Source organism: Oncorhynchus gorbuscha, linkage group LG23, assembly GCF_021184085.1.
Source record: "Oncorhynchus gorbuscha isolate QuinsamMale2020 ecotype Even-year linkage group LG23, OgorEven_v1.0, whole genome shotgun sequence".
In the NCBI taxonomy this organism is placed as follows: Eukaryota; Metazoa; Chordata; class Actinopteri; order Salmoniformes; family Salmonidae; genus Oncorhynchus; species Oncorhynchus gorbuscha.
Window position 1 is genome coordinate 51,754,397 of NC_060195.1, and position 18,363 is coordinate 51,772,759.

At 45.3% G+C, this 18,363-nt stretch overlaps 1 protein-coding gene across 2 annotated transcripts in view; it reads left to right on the forward strand.

Annotated features, from left to right (window-relative positions):
- Positions 1-18,088, forward strand: part of LOC124011509 (DNA-directed RNA polymerase II subunit RPB1-like) — a 96,752-nt gene extending 78,664 nt beyond the window's left edge. For both annotated transcript variants that reach the window (XM_046324948.1, XM_046324949.1), the window contains 3 exons: positions 8,029-8,105; positions 14,814-15,144; positions 15,818-18,088. In XM_046324948.1, the coding sequence (XP_046180904.1) occupies positions 8,069-8,105; positions 14,814-15,144; positions 15,818-15,830 (381 nt within the window). In that variant the 5' untranslated portion in view covers positions 8,029-8,068 and the 3' untranslated portion in view covers positions 15,831-18,088. The remainder of the gene's footprint in view (positions 1-8,028; positions 8,106-14,813; positions 15,145-15,817) is intronic.
- The last annotated feature ends 275 nt before the right edge of the window (positions 18,089-18,363 follow it).

Here is an 18,363-nt window from a genome sequence, read left to right on the forward strand (position 1 = left end):
CTCCCATTCCCCAGGCGCTCTCATTTGTTTACTTGTGTAACCGTAAAAGCCTTGGTTTCATTCATGTTCACATCAGAAGCCTCCTCCCTAAGTTTGTTTTATTCACTGCTTTAGCACACTCCGCCAACCCTGATGTCCTAGCTGTGTCTGAATCCTGGCTTAGGAAGGCCACCAAAAATCTTGAAATTTCCATCCCCAACTACAACATTTTACGAACAAAATAGAACTGCCATAGGGGGCGGAGTTGCAATCTACTGCAGACATAGCTGGAATTCTGTCATACTATTCAGTAGAGGTCGACCGATTATGATTTTTCAACGCCGATACCGATTTATGGGGGGGGGGCCAGAAACCCGATACCGATTAATCGGGCGATTTTATTATTTGTTTATTTGTAATGACAATTACAACAATACTGAATGAACACTTATTTTAACTTCATATAATACATCAATAAAATCCATTTAGCCTCAAGTAAATAATGACACATGTTCAATTTGGTTTAAATAATGAAAAAACAAAGTGTTGGAGAAGAAAGTAAAAGTGCATTATGTGCTATGTAAGAAAGCTAACATTTCAGTTTCTTGCTCAGAACATGAGTACATATGAAAGCTGGTGGTTCCTTTTAACATGAGTCTTCAATATTCCCAGGTAAGAAGTTTTAGGTTGTAGTTATTATAGGAATTATAGGACGATTTCCCTCTATACCATTTGTATTTCATTAACCTTTGACTATTGGATGTTCTTATAGGCACTTCAGTATTGCCAGTGTAACAGTATAGCTTCATTCTGAATTCCGGGAGCACAGTCCAGACGAGGTTATCTCTCCGAAGGCTACCGGGACTGATTTGGGCCTCTTTATCACCGAGGCTTGAAAGCTTGTCTTTGACCAACAGGAGAGTGTGTGTGATCTGTTTGCAGTTTAAACTGCAATCGAACACAATCCCGATTCCCCACACTCTCGCCTTCGCTTGGGTTGGTACACATCACCTCATCACCTTTCCCTCAGTTTTTATTTTATTTTTAGAGTGTGTGTTGAGGTCATAATTTCCCATCTTTAATGTTGGCAGGCTCCCTGGGTGTGCATGCTGCCATGACTTGACAGAATACTGTAATGCTCATAGTACTGGAAGCACTCTGTGTGTCTAGACTATGGGGGACATTTTCCTCTCACAAACACACGCGCTGTGAGCAAACATTTTAAATAGATGGGAGATCCGATACTGCTGCTCACCTGGAGCCAGGCAAGGGGAAATACCCCAATTCCTCATCACCTCCACCAAAATCATTGGTCAGACCGTTTGTGGAATTTCCTCACACCCCTACCTACTCAAAGTTGTAACACTGAACATGTGGAGAACACCACTCAATAATGCCAATACTTCCTCCTGGAGATCTCCCTCCTGCAGGCTTTTGCTCCAACCCCAATCTAGCACACCTGATTCTCCTAATCAGTTGCTCACCGGGACCTTGATGACAGGTATCCAAACCAGTGGGTTACAACAGGATTTAACTAAAACCATGCACCTACACAGCTCTCCAGGGGGAGGGCTTCTTTGGCCAACCCTGTCGTTGAAAAGTTGCAAGTCAATCAGAGACCAATTGGACTGCGCACACCCCAAGGTCTACAAATAAGTTTATATGTAAATGACTGAACCTCGACCCTACCCCTTTACCCACCATCCCACCCCAATTTCCCAAAACAAGTTAATACAATACAGGCAGATTGTACCATGTACTTGCACTGATCAAGCTAGCTCTCCACTCCACTCAGTTTGGAAGTAACCTTACATGGCTGTATGGGGAGGCATGACTCGGCCCCAAATGAGCCAGTCTTACCATCTGCTGCTAACGAGCTCTGGGAGTATTTAGGGGACAGTGCTGCATGACTGTAGCAGTGAAGCGTCAAACAGACCAATACCACACGTAATGTAGGGCCAGACATAAGGGAGAGATCCGAAGAGTGAGATTTAGAGACTGACTGAGGACAGTTTGTTTGTTTTACGAAACACCAAGAGCACCATGAGCACAGTTTGAGTTAGTAGCGAGACACAGTGTGATTTTTGTGAGACACAGTTTGAACAAAGTAACACAGTTTGAGACCTCAGTCCCCCTGAAAGCCCCCACCCTCCTGCCACTGCTAAAACTGTTCTCTCAGTGCCAGTTTGTTTCCCGAGTGGAAATCAATGGAATCTCATTACGGAAAATTATGAGGAAGTGCAGATATTGGATGGATCTCGCCCGCCGCTGCTTCATGCCAGCCGACTGCAGGCGGACACGTCCGCTGCCAGCGGGAGGGGGGGGGGTGCCAGGCTGCGATTCCTCACTGAGAGATGCGGCTAATTAGCATCAGAGATGGATGGAAGGCAGAGAGAACACAAGCAATTACTCTGTTCAAAAAGAGAGGGTGCGAGAAAGAGAGGGGCTCAGAATATTATTATTTTTCCTCTCGTACCTCCGTTTTACCATGAAAGCATTCCTCGTATTTTACGTCAAGACATTCAGGCCCTCGTTTGAGGCTTATTGTACGCACGTGACTGTAAATTGCTTAGGGGAGTGAAGTGCTCCAGGAAACTCATTTCCTGTATATGCACAGTATTTTTGATGAATGCGACAGCTGGCTTTAACTACTTGATTGGTGTGTTTTTGCGGCACACTTAGTGGCACTCCAGACGCTTAGTTTTCTGGGGAAAACGAGCGAGAGAGGGTGATTTTCGAGCTTGAAAATCAACTCGTCCTTTACTCAAAAGCCCGTGTTCTTACTGTGTGGTTCTCCATTTGGCTGTGACGTTTGTCTTTTACTGTGAGGGAAAGTAGTCCGTCAGTCTTGTATGGCAGTCTGTAGTTTTAATTTCATACGACGTAAAGGTCGTCCGTGGTGGGAAGAGTGGGCTGCCACATGGTGCACTTAACTTTCTCAGTGCAGGAGGGAAACCCCAACCTCTCACAATGGGCTGCATGTGGCCTGGCCTCAGCTGCTTAGTGTGTCCAGAGAAAGGCTGGTCCTCTGTAAGCTACCCTGCCTGTAGAATACATTAACACTGCCTCTGCGATCCACAGCAACACACACACACACACACACACACACACACACACTTACACGACATCATCATGCTCATAACCAAAATGTGCGTGAGTTTAATAGGAAACAGAATTTAATATGATCTACTCTGTTTTGTGTCCAAAATATTTATACTCTACCCTGTTGCCATGGTGAGCAGATATGCTTGGGATGGAGGTTGAGGGGTCAGACTCCAGGAAGTGTTAACCACCACCACCCTAGAGGAGTCGAGGCCTTTCGGCACACACTCTTTTCTGGTCACTATTCATAGACTGACAGTAACCCGCTCGATAGCTACAACATGAACAAAATGATAAAGTATATAATTTTATATTCTTGCTGATAGTCCACTAGTAGTCCACTGGCCGATGATCAAATTCACCCATCCAACTCTGTTACTAAAATGTTTGGAGTGAATTTCGGCTCTCTATGCTGACATTCTCTCGTTGTCTTTCTTTCTCTCCCTCTTTCCTTCTCTCTGTCTGTCGCTCTCTTTGTCTCCCTGTCTCTCCCTCTTTTTCTCCCCCGCTTTCTCTCCCGCTCTTTTGCTCTTCTCTTTCTTTGCTTCTCTCTCCCCTCCTATCCCCCTTTCACTCTCTCTCTCTTCCTCTCATCCTTTCTCTCCCTCTCTCCTCCATCTCTCCCTCTTCCCCAGAGGCACATATGACCAAACTTAACATGCAACCGAGCGGCTCTAACCTGAACCCTGGCCCCCGGCTACCCGCTCTCCCTGGCTTCGTCCCAAATAGCACCTTATTCCCTATAGTGCATTACTTTTGACCTGGGCCCATAGTACCAGCTCGTAGGGCACTGTTCAAAAGTAGTGCACTATGTAAGGAATAGGGTGCCATTTGGAACATGGCCGACGAGACAAATGGCACACAGCGACGACAGCCATTACCCCGCACCTCTTTGCATAATGCCTTTAACCTTCACACAAAGATTGAGCGGCTCAATACTCAATACCCAAATGGCCTACCCCTCGGCATAATGTGGTTTATGCTCATGGTTTCTGTCTAGCTTGAGACATGGTGGGTTGGCGGGTAGCCTAGTGGTTAGAGCGTTGGGCCAGTAACCGGAATGTTGCTGGATGGAATCCCCGAGCTGACAAGGTAAAAATCTGTCGTTCTGCCCCTGAACAAGGCAGGTAACCCTCTGTTACCGCCACCTCTCTGATTCAGAGGGGTTGGGTTAAATGTGGAAGACACATTTCATTTGAATGCATTCAGTTGTACAACTGACTAGGCATCCCCATTTCCCTTTCTACATTCATTTTCAGATGAGAGTTATGGGTATGGTGGTATGGTTAGGAAAGCCTTGTCGTAGCTTGTCGTAGCTAGTTACAGTTGCAGCCAAATACAGTATATTGGCACCCTTGCACTTTTGTTAAATAATTCCCCATTTGTTCTAAAATAAGTTGAAAAAAGGTTTGGTCTCCACACCTTATTGGATTTTCAACATTGCAGAACCAGTTACATTTTTGTTTACGATTTGAATTACAGTTATTGGCACCCCAGAGCTACCAAGAACCAAAAAAGCATTCAAAGAAAAGAACACTCTCCCGACAATCAAACATTAGAGGTTCAATAATATTGTGGAGTTGCATTAATGCCTCTGGTCCTGGAAGCCTTAATCGTGTGCAAGACATCAGGGAATCAGCCAGTTATCAAGGTGTTTTGGAGTGCAATGTTCAACCCACTGTCCAAAAACTGTGTGTGTGTGTGTGTGTGTGTGTGTGTGTGTGTGTGTGTGTGTGTGTGTGTGTGTGTGTGTGTGTGTGTGTGTGTGTGTGTGTGTGTGTGTGTGTGTGTGTGTGTGTGTGTGTGTGTGTGTGTGTGTGTGTGTGTGTGTGTGTGTGTGTGTGTGCAGCCCTGTGGATAAATTGAAAATATACAATACCAGTCAAAAGATTGGACACACCTACTCATTCCATTCTTTATTTTACCTATATTCTACATTGCAGAATAATAGTGAAGATATCAAAACTATTAAATAACACCAATGGAATCATGTAGTAACCAAAAGTGTTAAACAAATCAAAGTATATTTTATATTTGAGATTCTTCAAAGTAGCCCCCTTTGCCTTGATGACAGGTTTGCAAACTCTTGATTAGGTGTGTGCAAGCCTTTGACTGGTACTGTATAGCAAATCAAATTGTATTTCTCATATGCTTCGTAAAGAACAGGTGTAAACTAATTGTCACGTCCTGACCATAGAAAGCCTGTATTTTCTATGATAGAGTGGGTCAGGGCGTGACTAGGCATTTTAGTCTAGTTTATTATTTCTATGTGGGGTTCTAGGTTTATTTTCTATGTTGGGGTTTGTGTATGATTCCCAATTGGAGGCAGCTGGTAATCGTTGTCTCTAATTGGGGATCATACTTAAGTTGCATTTTTCCATCTGTGGGTTATGGGATATTGTTTAGTTGCCTGTTAGCACAGAATTGTCGTCACGGTTCGTTTATTCTTTATTGTTTAGTTTTTTCTAAGTTTCACTGTTTAATAAATGAGGTGCCTTGGTCCGTCTATACTAACGATCGTGACACTAACAGTGAAATGATGACTTACGGGTCCATTTTCAACAATGCAGAGTTTATATATATATATATATATATATATATATATATATATATATATATATATATATATATATATATATATACTGCTCCAAAAAAAAAAGGGAACACTTAAACAACACTATGTAACTCCAAGTCAATCACACTTCTGTGAAATCAAACTATCCACTTAGGATGCAACACTGTTTGGCAAAAAATTCCACATGCTGTGGTGCAAATGGAATAGACAACAGGTGGAAATTATAGGCAATTAGCAAGACACCCCCAATAAAGGAGTGGTTCTGCAGGTGGTGACCACAGACCACTTCTCAGTTCCTACGCTTCCTGGCTAATGTTTTGGTCACTTTTGAATTCTGGCGGTGCTTTCACTCTAGTGGTAGCATGAGACTGAGTCTACAACCCACACAAGTGGCTCAGGTAGTGCAGCTCATCCAGGATGGTACATCAATGCGAGCTGTGGCAAGAATGTTTGCTGTGTCTGTCAGCGTAGTGTCCAGAGCATGGAGGCGCTACCAGGAGACGGGCCAGGACATCAGGAGACGTGGAGGAGGCCGTAGGAGGGCAACAACCCAGCAGCAGGACCGCTACCTCCGCCTTTGTGCAAGGAGGAGTACTGCCAGAGCCCTGCATAATGACCTCCAGCAGGCCACAAATGTGCATGTCTGCTCAAACAGTCAGAAACAGACTCCGTGAGGGTTGTATGAGGGCCCGGCGTCCACAGGTGGGGGTTGTGCTTACAGCCCAACACCATGCAGGACGTTTGGCATTTGCCAGAGAACACCAAGATTGGCAAATTCGCCACTGGCGCCCTGTGCTCTTCACAGATGAAAGCAGGTTCACACTGAGCACATGTGACAGAGTCTGGAGACGGCGTGGAGAACGTTCTGCTGCCTGCAACATCCTCCAGCATGACCGGTTTGGCGGTGGGTCAGTCCTGGTGTGGGGTGGCATTTCTTTAGGGGCCGCACAGCCCTCCATGTGTTCGCCAGAGGTAGCCTGACTTCCATTAGGTACCGAGATGAGATCCTCACACCCCTTGTGAGACCATATGCTGGTGCGGTTTGCCCTGGGTTCCTCCTAATGCAAGGCAATGCTAGACCTCATGTGGCTGGGGTGTGTCAGCAGTTCGTGCAAGAGGAAGGCATTGATGCTATGGACTGGCCCGCCCGTTCCAAAGACCTGAATCCAATTGAGCACATCTGGGACATCATGTCTCGCTCCATCCACCAACGCCACGTTGCACCACAGACTGTCCAGGAGTTGGCGGATGCTTTAGTCCAGGTCTGGGAGGAGATCCCTCAGGAGACCATCCACCACCTCATCAGGAGAATGCCCAGGCGTTGTAGGGAGGTCATACAGGCACGTGGAGGCCACACACACTACTGAGCCTAATTTGGACTTGTTTTAAGGACATTACATCAAAGTTGGATCAGCCTGTAGTGTGGTTTTCCACTTTAATTGTGAGTGTGAATCCAAATCCAGACCTCCATGGGTTGATAAATGTGATTTCCATTGATCATTTTTGTGTGATTTTGTTGTCAGCACATTCAACTATGTAAAGAAAAAGGTATTTAATAAGAATATTTCATTCATTCAGATCTAGGATGTGTTATTTTAGTGTTCCCTTTTTTTGAGCAGTGTCCATTGTTTCTGTACACTAAGTATTCATATATATATAATTATTCATATAATTATATAATCACACACACACTGCATATATATATATATATATATATATGAATACTTATAGTGTCACGGGAATAAATACACGGTGAATGAATTGTGTGAGGAGTGGGATGTGGCGGTAAAAAGCTCTTTTCAGGGGATTGCATGTTTTTGACGTTGTCCCCGCCCACCCTCTAACCATGACTACAAACCCTACCCTGACCTTTTTTTACAAGGAGCATGTGTGCACATAAGTTGAAAAATGTAGTCGCACACAAACAAAAGTAGGATCACAATGGAAAATATTTTAGATATTAAAGCTAGACTCCTTACATTTTCTAACTAAAAAAATTCCTGGTCGCACAGCAAAATATTTAGGCGCATATGCGAGTTAAATGGTCGCACTGTAAAGCCCTTCCCTACCACTAAGCCATTCTGAGACTTAGACAGGGGTAGACAGGCATGTATTTGTAATAACATTATTTGTCCTCTCTCACGTGACTGTAGGCTACAGCTACGTCTAACCATTATTAACCCTTACCCTTATAGCTAACCCTAATATGAACCTTAACATTAAGCCGGCTTAGCTAGTGATGGTGGAGAGAGAGACAGACAGACAGACAGACAGACAGACAGACAGACAGACAGACAGACAGACAGACAGACAGACAGACAGACAGATGTGTAGTAATAATATTAACCATTATGTGCCCCTCTCCTCCACAGATGGCCGTGAGAGGACCTGATACCCGCCCGGGACCCTGCTATGAGGTCGAGGAGCGACAGTACGCAGCCCACTCCAGGTAGGTTCATTTCAGGAAGTACATTTGAATTACAATTCAATAATCGTAAAGAAGGCATTTGTTATTTTCAGTGACTTCAGTGATTGCTGTTTATTTGAAAAGTTTTTTACATTTCTGAATTTGTATTTCAAATCACTTCCTGAATTGACTGCCTTCAATTTGAATTGAGCCCAACCTTGGCGTGTGTGTGCATGCACGTCTGTCTGTGTGTCTGTCTGTCTTCTTATCTGTTTTAGGCCACCATCAATACAATACAATACACACACACGGCAGCAGAGAGAGTAATCCTCTTTAGAGCTTATAATTAAATCTGGAGTGTTTGCCTTGGGAAAGCCTCCTCATCCCGGGAGTAGCCCTGATCAGCTCCTGGGAGACGAAGAATAGACGGGGGATGGATCCTTTCTCTGCGCCACAAAGGTCCACCTAGATTATGCATGAGCATGATGCGGTTCTGTGCAGCTCTGTTAGCGGAGCACGGCCCAATGCCAAAGTCGCAGGTTCGATTCCGACTGGGACCACCCATACGGAAATGTATGCATGCTCTACTGTCAGTCGCTTTGAATCAAGGGTCTGCTAAATGACATACATTATATTATATAACACTTACTACGTTTCTCTCTCCATCTGACTCAACATCCTCATGTCAGATGGCACTTACACATGTGCACACATGTAGACTTAGTACCTGCTGTACACATACTCACTCACACACTCTTCCCCCTCTACCCCCCCCCCCCCCACACACACACACACACACACACACACTCTGCTGTGTTAAAGTCCCCCAGCGCTAACCAGGAGTGTGGTGGGCCTTGGAGACAACCAGAGCACACAGTGGAGTGGTGCGGAGAGAGCTGTCATTTCACGGGTTATTGCTCCGGCTGACATGAGGGGCACCAAGGAGAAGGGAGTGGAGCCATGCTGACTGAGATGCACTAAAACTGAACAGAGCATCCACTGAAAGGAGCAGTGTTCCTGACTAGGTCTGGACTGTGAGCTAAAGCCTAAGGCTTTCTGCATGTAGGCCCTTCCTGAGCTAATGCTAAGCTTATGCTAACACATGTCTCAGACGACGTAACTTATGGTTACTCACACTCGACCGGCGTCGAATCGCAGGCGGTTAAATGAACTGTCGAGAGAAATGTCCGAGCTGTCGCTTAGCCCTCTCTTCTGATTTTAGTTAGAGGTGTCAACCCCACAAGCCTTTGTTCAAGTCTCTGTGTGAGACGACGGTACACAGAGTGACAGAGCATTCAACCACTGGTGGGGAGCAGCAAGTCTTCAGCACCAGAACAAAGAGGGTCCTTCTGTAGCTCAGTTGGTAGAGCATGGCGCTTGTAACGCCAGGGTAGTGGGTTCGATCCCCGGGACCACCCATACGTATAATGTATGCACACATGACTGTAAGTCGCTTTGGATAAAAGCGTCTGCTAAATGGCATATATATATATAAGGGAGGAAAGTGCCGCGCACGCTGACTCCGAATGAGTCATTCCAAATCTTATATGTTTGCTCTCTTGTTTTAGATGTTCACTCGAGGATGAAACGAGCCCTGTACCCCAGAAACACTACATCTCCCCGAAGCGTCAATACCAAGACGGGGGACCTGAATTTATTCCAGGAATTTGACAAAACAAAGAGTGAGAGATTGGGGGGGGGGGTGTAATTTCTGGGTTTTGGAGGGGAAATAATACAGAAAGAGTGAGAGCGATGTGGAGAGAGGAATCGAGAGGGAAGTGAAATAAATGGGTTTTTCAAACCAAGCTGAACTTTGTGCGAGATCCCCCCCCCCCCCGGGCCCAGCTCATTGAGAGTCATTTCCTCACAAATGAGTGTGTCTCTGCTGTGCGGCTGTGTACCATTAGCATACATTTGGCCTGTCTTTTGTGAGGAAGGAGCCTGCACTTGCTGGGGATGCGGCTGGGCTGCACGTCTGGAAAGTCCAGTGCCTTAGGGGGGAATGGTGGTACCCCTCTATTCTCCCCATCCCAACCCCGTCTCCTGTAGTGGGGATCAGCTTTTCCCTAGACTGGGGTGTTAGTGCTCGGGGGGAGGCAGAGGAAGGGAAGGAGGGAGGGGTAAAACACACGCTCATTCTACCCCATATGGAGCACATTAAGGTCATTACTGTTCTGAAGCACTGGGTCATGGGCTCCACGGCTCAGCCCCAGGTTATTCAGTCTGAACGGCCCATGACCCCATAGGTGATTGGATTAGGCCGCTAAGCCGAGGTTGTGTGCGTGAACAGTGGTCGCTGGGCTGATAATTGCGTGATTAATGTGCAGCCGGTGGCCAGTGCTTCAGATGGAGGACTGGTATTACCCTCATCAATTTTGGTCTGCAGAAGTGCGTGTGTGTGTGCGTGTGTGTGTGTGTGCATGTGTGTGCGTGTGTGTGTGTGTGGTCTGAATGGCACATTTAACTCCAGAGCTACTGTAGTAATGTAAATGTCTTCACAAGGCTACGCTACTCTTGAACACATGAGGACCAGTCTGACCACACATACACTCTGTTTAACCTTCCCTGGTCTCAGCTCAGTAGTTTTGTTCCACGGCACCTATCTCCGACCCACTGATCTGTGGTCTCTTCTCTCCTGCTAATGATCCGTGATTGGAGCTGTGTGTGTTGGTGTGCGTTTTCTCCCTTGTGAGCATGCCTTCGCTCTCCGACAGATGGCCACGTCAGCACGGTATGTTGCTTAAACAGGTGCATGCTGGGTAAATGTTTGATCAGCACATGAGCGTTGGTCTCTCACTAATCTCATCCCTTACCTTTCATTGCAATTCAGATCATTTCAATTCATTGACCTTTTTATTGGTATGCTAAGTTATTTTAGGTTTCTCAGACCCAAACGCAGACTTTCCGTACCGGCTTCCTCATTCACGATGCTCCTTGCTGTATGTATCAAGCGTCTCAGAGTAGGAGTGCCTTATGATCACAATGAAAGAAATGACATGGGTGAACTGATTCTAGATCAGCACTCCTACTGTGGGAAACGTTGAATACGAGTCCTGGTTTGTTCTTCAAATCTCTGCAGTACGTACCTGTTACGAAGTGATTGGACCTTTTTTTGTTTGGCGTCGCCACTTCCTTGCTCCTTTTTGTGGCAGTGTGTTGCTGTTTCGGTTCGGAGTAAATGCAGGCCGCAGCACTCTTTTCCCCCGCTAACTCTGTTTTCGATGAAACGGGCCCGTAATGAAATCAGTATTTTGGAAATTAAACTGGTTTAGCCGTTGGGCTTCCATAAAGGCATCGCGTCAATGGGCTCTGGCTGCCTGGAGAGGTCACGCTCTTTCTGTCTCCCTCTTTCGGTCTCTCCCTCTCCGACAGACACCGAGGCAGGCACAAGCATTTATGGAAAATTAAATCATGGATTTATAAATAAAACAAAGGATAAACACACACTTAGAGAGAGACTGAGTGAGTGAGGTCTTTGACCGCTGACCAGTGAAGTCACAAAACAGACTGAAAGATCTAGTCAAGGCTGAAACTGTATTTTAGATCTGAACCAGTTGAAGTACCAGTAGTTAAATCTGGAATGTTTATTTTGACTTTACAGATGGCCACTTAGTCATTGGCCACCAGGATATCTGATAGAATTGTTGGTGCTATTCAGTCTCATTTTAGTGCGTGTTACTCCTGTGTAAAGGTCTCAGTGGGATACAGTGCTGCAAAGTGTAATTCATACTGTACTCATTATAGAGTAGACAGAGTGATGGAGAACGCAGAGACATTTTGTGTGTGGGTGTGTGCATGCATGTCTAGGTTGGTTTCATTAACACAAATAACCTCTCTCCATTGCAGCCTAATGGTTTTCCTTTAAAGGGATACTTTGGGATTTTGACAATGAGGCCCGTTATCTACTTCTACAGAGTATGATGAACTCGTGGATACCATTTGTATGTCTCTGCGCCCAGTATGAATGAAGTTAGAGGTAGTTTTGCGATGAATGGAAATCTATGGGTGTCTAGTTCTGGGGAAGTAGATTAAAGACTGCATTGCCAAAATCCTGAAAGTATCCCTTTAATGTGAAACCAGCCTGGTCTGGCCTGTTTTTAGCTCTGTGTGTGTGTGTGTGTGTGTGTGTGTGTGTGTGTGTGTGTGTGTGTGTGTGTGTGTGTGTGTGTGTGTGTGTGTGTGTGTGTGTGTGTGTGTGTGTGTGTGTGTGTGTGTGTGTGTGTGTGTGTGTGTGTGTGTGTGTGTGTGTGTGTGTGTGTGTGTGTGTGTGTGTCTGTTATTTTGGAAAATCCATAGCACAAACTGAAACATTTGCACGTATACACACACACACACACGTATGCAGATTGTCAGTAAGTGCTATGGACCCTCCAGAGAATGGGTTAGATCCCCTCCAAGCAACCCCTCCATGGCTGCTATCTACCAGCTGTGTTCCCTCACACCAATGGAGTTTATTGAGGGTCAGGTAAGAACCACAGGGCCTAATTTTCCTTCCGGTTCCTTGGGCAGGTGCAAATAGTCCCCCCTCACTCACCAGGGCCAAATTCCTCCTTGTCGTAAGGTGGAAACTATGCCCAAATGTCATTGCGCACACACAAACGCACAGCGCATACACATAACACACACAACAAGCCACATAGAGACACACAGACCACATAAACACACACCACATGCACCTTCTCCCCGTTTTCAGGCCACATCTCAAGGGCTGTTTGCATGGTGTAGGTTGTCCCAAAATGTAAGTAGCACCCTATACCCTACATGGTGCACTACTTTTGACTAGAGCCTTATGGTCCCTGATCAAAAGTAGTGCGCAATATAGCGAATAGGGTGCTATTTGGGATGCAGCCATAGTGTTGACAGTTGAGAGGTGTGAGTCTGATTTATTACATGACATGTTATTAGTAGCGTTCACTTGGCCCATGTGGATAGGATCACACTTCCCTCTGTCAGGTTGTATTACATGACCAAAAGTATGTGGACACCTGCTCATCGAACGTCTCATGATCTTAGGCTTGTGTGTGGCTGCTCGGTCATGGAAACCATGAGCTCTTCAGTAAGGCCATTATATTGCCAGTGTTTGTCTATGGAGATTGCATGGCTGTGTGCTGAATTTTATACACTTGTCAGCAACGGGTGGGGCTGAAATAGCTGAATTCACTCATTTGAAGTGGTGTCCACATGCTTTTGTGTATATAGTGTGTATTACACCCCTTACACATACTCGCATACACTCACAAACATGCACACACACACGTACATATACATAAATACACACACACACGTACATATACATACATACACACACACATCCATTATACTGACATGCATTTAGATACACCCGTAATCACCTATAGACTCACATGTATTAGCCAGACCTAATCGCCTAGGTAGCCTAGTGGTTAGAGTGTTGGACTAATAACTAGTAAGGTTGCAAGTTCAAATCCCTGAGCTGACAAGGTACAAATCTGTCATTCTGCCCCTGAACAGGCAGTTATGTATGCATGGAGTTTGAAAGCCCTCTTTGCGCCTTTCTCTCTGTCTCTAGCTCTCCTAGAGTTAGTGAGAGTAGAGCTCTCACTGTCCACTCACAGGCGTGCTCAGTGTGACAGCTCTGCACCTGTTGACTGTGCGCCATAACATGTTGTGTATGTGCTTCCCTTGGGAGATCTCTGTGGCGTGTGGGGCAGTGGGCTAGGCATGCCAGATATCAACAGCATGTGGTTTATGTAGACTTGACCACCCAAACACGGACAGGTGGTCCCTTATCATTCAGCACCGGGGCCCTATGATCTCACTAAGGGCCCAGAGAAGCGATAAGCAGGGAGAGAAAGGGAGCGAGAGATGGAGAGTGAGAAAGAAGTGGAGAAAGAAATGAAAGCCAGATGTTTCATCACTAGTGATTAGCAGCTGGCCAGCAGGGGTTTTGAGGGAGGGGAGAGCACCTGAACCTTCACCCCAGCTCAAGGCCTCCAAACAGGCTTTCACCTCCACATCCTTCTCCATTTTCCCACTAGCCTAAACATCTTTCCACAAGATTACACAGGCCAAATATGCCCCCAAAATGACCCTTTCACAGCATCACATCTATTAATCTATCCCTTTATCCGTCTCTCCATCCAGAGATTGAGGGATGGCTGAATTGATGAATAGATCGACATTTATTGTCCTCAGAGGATGTAGAGCTGGCGGGTGGGATGTGGTCATGTGTGTAATGCATATTTGTGCGTGTGTGTGTTTGTGTGTGTATGTGTGTGTGTAAAGCAAAGCAAAGCATGTTTGTATCACAAACACATGTATGAAAATGTGCAGGGAATTTACCAGTGCAGTTTCCCCTCTATCACCTCTATCTGACCTGGGAGAAGGCCTAGTTTTGGGATTTGGTTCTGGTTGTTGGCTGTGTGTGTAACTTAGCCCAGGCAGGGCAGAGCGTGAGCAGGGAAAAATGTGGATGTGGCTGTGAAAAGTGATCCACCCTGCCTCTGTGAGTCGCCCTGCGTGTCTCCTTACCCCAGGAGCTTAGTCCCCTAATCACCCCACAGTCACTGGTAGGGAATCAGAGACACCCAGCTGCCTGCAGCCTCCTTACTGCGCTACCCCCCCCCCCCCCCCCCCCGGGTCACACACACTCAATCAGATATGTGCATTTACACACAAGCGTATGCACACACACAAGTTGACTGGGGGGGATGGAAAATAAATGTCTACACTCTCTAATATGATTCTGTGCTCTGTGTGTGTTTGTCGCAGGAGAGCGGATCCGAATGACTACCCCACCCAGTCTAGGACAGCACCCGGTTACCCCGGCCGAGGCAACTACTACCCCCCCTAAAGAGGCCCAGCCCCGCCCCTCCAGCCAGCCCCCTGGGCCACTACAGGTGGGCCCCAGGTACTACCCATCCTCGCCCCACCGGGCTGACCAGCACCAGGATGTGCCCCCCTCACCAGGCACCTGTGTCCCCCGCTACGAGACAGTGGGCAGGGACGGTTACCATGACGCCAGCCCTGAGTGCTACAGCGGCAGCTACAGGGACGGCAGGCAGCCAGACCCAGGCCAGAAGAACAGCATGATCGGAGCGGTGTAGGTGCCATAGCTAGATGGACTGAGACTGGGATTCTGGCAGAATTCTGGTAACTTTCCCCAAATTTTCTGGGAAAATCCCAGTTGGAAGATTCCCTGGTTTCTGACATATTTCTTCTTGATTCCTGAATGAATCTTCCAACCAGGTTTTTTGGAAAACCTTGGAATTTTGGAAAGATGACTGATTACTCCAACCCTAAATCAGACCCACTCATTGCTTCTCTACAGCCCCCTGTCTGAAAACATCCTCGCCCCCCTACCTCATTTGGTGTCTGCAAATCTGAAGGAATCAGAGTGGTGTAAATAATACGGCTCCAACTAGACGTCCAATGGGCGTGAGCCATACTGCTTACACCTATCCAGGTCTTTGAGATCTACAAACATCAGCAGTAGGGGAAGGGTTGCGTCCCAAATTGCATTTTATTCCCTTTCTAGTGCACTTCTTTTGACCAGGTCAAAAGTAGTGCACTATGTAGGGAATAGGGTGCCATTTGGAAGGGGTGGATTATGGACCAGGCCTTCATCAGAACACTCCTCTCAGCTGCTGACATGTTTTAGAAGCAGTAAAGGTTGATATGTGTACTGTATGTACAGTATGTATAGAGACATGTTTAGAAATGTGTGTTTCTTTATGCATGTGTGGAGATGTAAATTATGTATTTTTGATTCACAGGAGTCCAGAATGACTGGAGTTAGGCATAATGTACAGATTGGAAAGAGACTTTTAATTGAATACCAGCCAAACTCTTGCAGGGTTGCTGGCTTGCACAAACTTTTTGCACAAGCTTAAAAACAGGCCCCTCCCCTTCTGGAACAGTGAGAGGCCAGGGATGGTGAAGTTGGGGTTTTGACTCAAAAGGCACCCTATTCCTGAGATAACGGAAGACAACTGGACAAGAAGTTGACACTGGACAGGAAGTTGATCCTAAGAAACAAGGTCAGAGGAACAGGAAGTAGGGAACAGGAAATGAAGTCCACATCAAAGCATTTTTGCCCGCCTGCCGTGTCCCTTCCATCCACATTTTAGATGTGGGTGTCTTTTGAAAGTGTTTTGTTTTGGTTGTGGCCTTTGCTAAAAATGAAAAAAAAACTTCCATTAACAGTTTTTTGCCTATAACAAATTTCTGCTGCCCATAATCTGCTTTTTTAAGTAAAGTATAATGTGTGTTGTGTTTGATTTAAATGGCTGTGTCAAATTTAGGTTATCATAAAGACACTGTTTAACAAATTAAAATGTATGCTCTGTGTTGACTAACTATATTTATTCATCACATGGGCTGTGTCCCGAATGGCACCCTACTATTCCCTATATACTTTTGAGCAGGACCCTAATGGGCTGTGTCCATAGCCTTATGAACCCTGGTCAGAAGTAGTGCACCACATAGGGAACACGGTGCCATTTGGGGCACAGCCACAGTCTCCCAGTGATAAAGGCCTAAGAGAGACACTTAAACAAGTTACTCATATGCACCGGGATTATTATCCTTTCTCGCCATTGATCTCATTTCAAGGCAGTTAACCCACTGTTCCTAGGCTGTCATTGAAAATAATAATTTGTTCTTAACTGACATGCCTAGTAAAATAAAGGTTAAATAAATCAAATAAATGTCCCTTGTGTGATGGTAAAGAATCACAACGCTGACCATATCATGTCATATTGTACGTTGATGACGATACATTTGAACCTTTGTTTGTAAATGCATGTTTTTATATTATGCCGTGCATGAAATAGACATTGTAAATGATCATATACAATATGCCAAGATGAATTAATTTATTGTTCACCAATTTAGCTGTCTCAGTTTACAGGATGATGAAATTGCAAAGTTATGCAAATTGTCCTGATTATGAGTCACCAATATGATGACTCATCTCGCCCAAATGATTCATTAAGATTTTCAACCCAGTTTAGCTTTCCCATTTGAGATAAATTAGCCCTCTACGATAACAGAGAGGCCCAGGCTGCTTCCCAAATGGCACCCTATTCCCTACATAGTGCCATACTTTTGACCAGGGCCCATTGGACCAGCTCATAGAGCTCTAGTCGAAGTATTGCACTATTTAGGGAATAGGGTGCAATTCGGGACGTAGACCCAGTCTTACTGCTGATAAAGACTGAATCACCCTCAACAATTAAGACTGAGGAGATCTCTGTGCTGAAGTGATTACCTGCCAATTTGCTCCCACGGAAAAGTAAGATCTGGCTGATTGGTGGAATTAGAGGTTGAAATTAGGATAATTAGAATCTGTTGAGAGCTCATTTTATCAGTTAGTGTTTAATTACCGCCGAGGCCAGTCAGTGCGTTTCAGACTTCATCCCAAATGGCACCCTATTTCCTACATGGTGCATTGCTTTTGACCAGGGCCAGTAGGGCATATTGGGGCCGATTCTAACCTGAGTTTAAGCGAGCGTAAATGGAACGTAATTCCCTTTAATGCACTCTCTATGCGCATTCTGACCTTGAACTTAAGCATGAGAATAGCATGCTGTTCACACGCTATTCATTTTGGGTGGAGATCTAAGAAATAAAGGTGTGTTTGAGGTGTGTCTACAGATGTATTCTGACCTTGACGCACGAGGAAACCATGAATAATATATGTATTGTGGCCCATTTTCCTCAGAGAAGTAGGCTATAAATAGCTATGCAGTTATTCAAAAATTGTATTGTGGCCCATTTTCCTCAGAGAAGTAGGCTATAAATAGCTATGCAGTTATTCAAAAATTGTATTGTGTGCCCTCATAATGTGTGTATGCAATTTGGATTACCAAACTATAGGTTTATGTAGGGCTGAATCTGCCGAGTTGATGTATGCGCTTTAAAATGTTTTAATTATATAAGCTTTTCACCATTTTATTTTACAATTTGTATCACGTTAAATATTAGCCACTATCAGGAGCCACCGTCAGTAATACCCACAGACATTTATACACCAAATAAAAATATAAACGCAACATGTAAAGTGCTGTTCCAATGTTTTATGAGCTTAAATAAATGATCCCAGAAATATTCCATTCTCACAAAAAGCTTAATTCGCTCAAATTTTGTGCACACATTTTTTTCGGCCCTGTTAGTTAGCAATTGTCCTTTGCCAAGATAACCCACCCACTTGACAGGGGTGGCATATCAAGAAGCAGATTAAACAACATGATCATTACACATGTGCACCTTGTGTTGGGGACAATAAAAGGCCACTCTAAAATGTGCAGATTTCTCACAC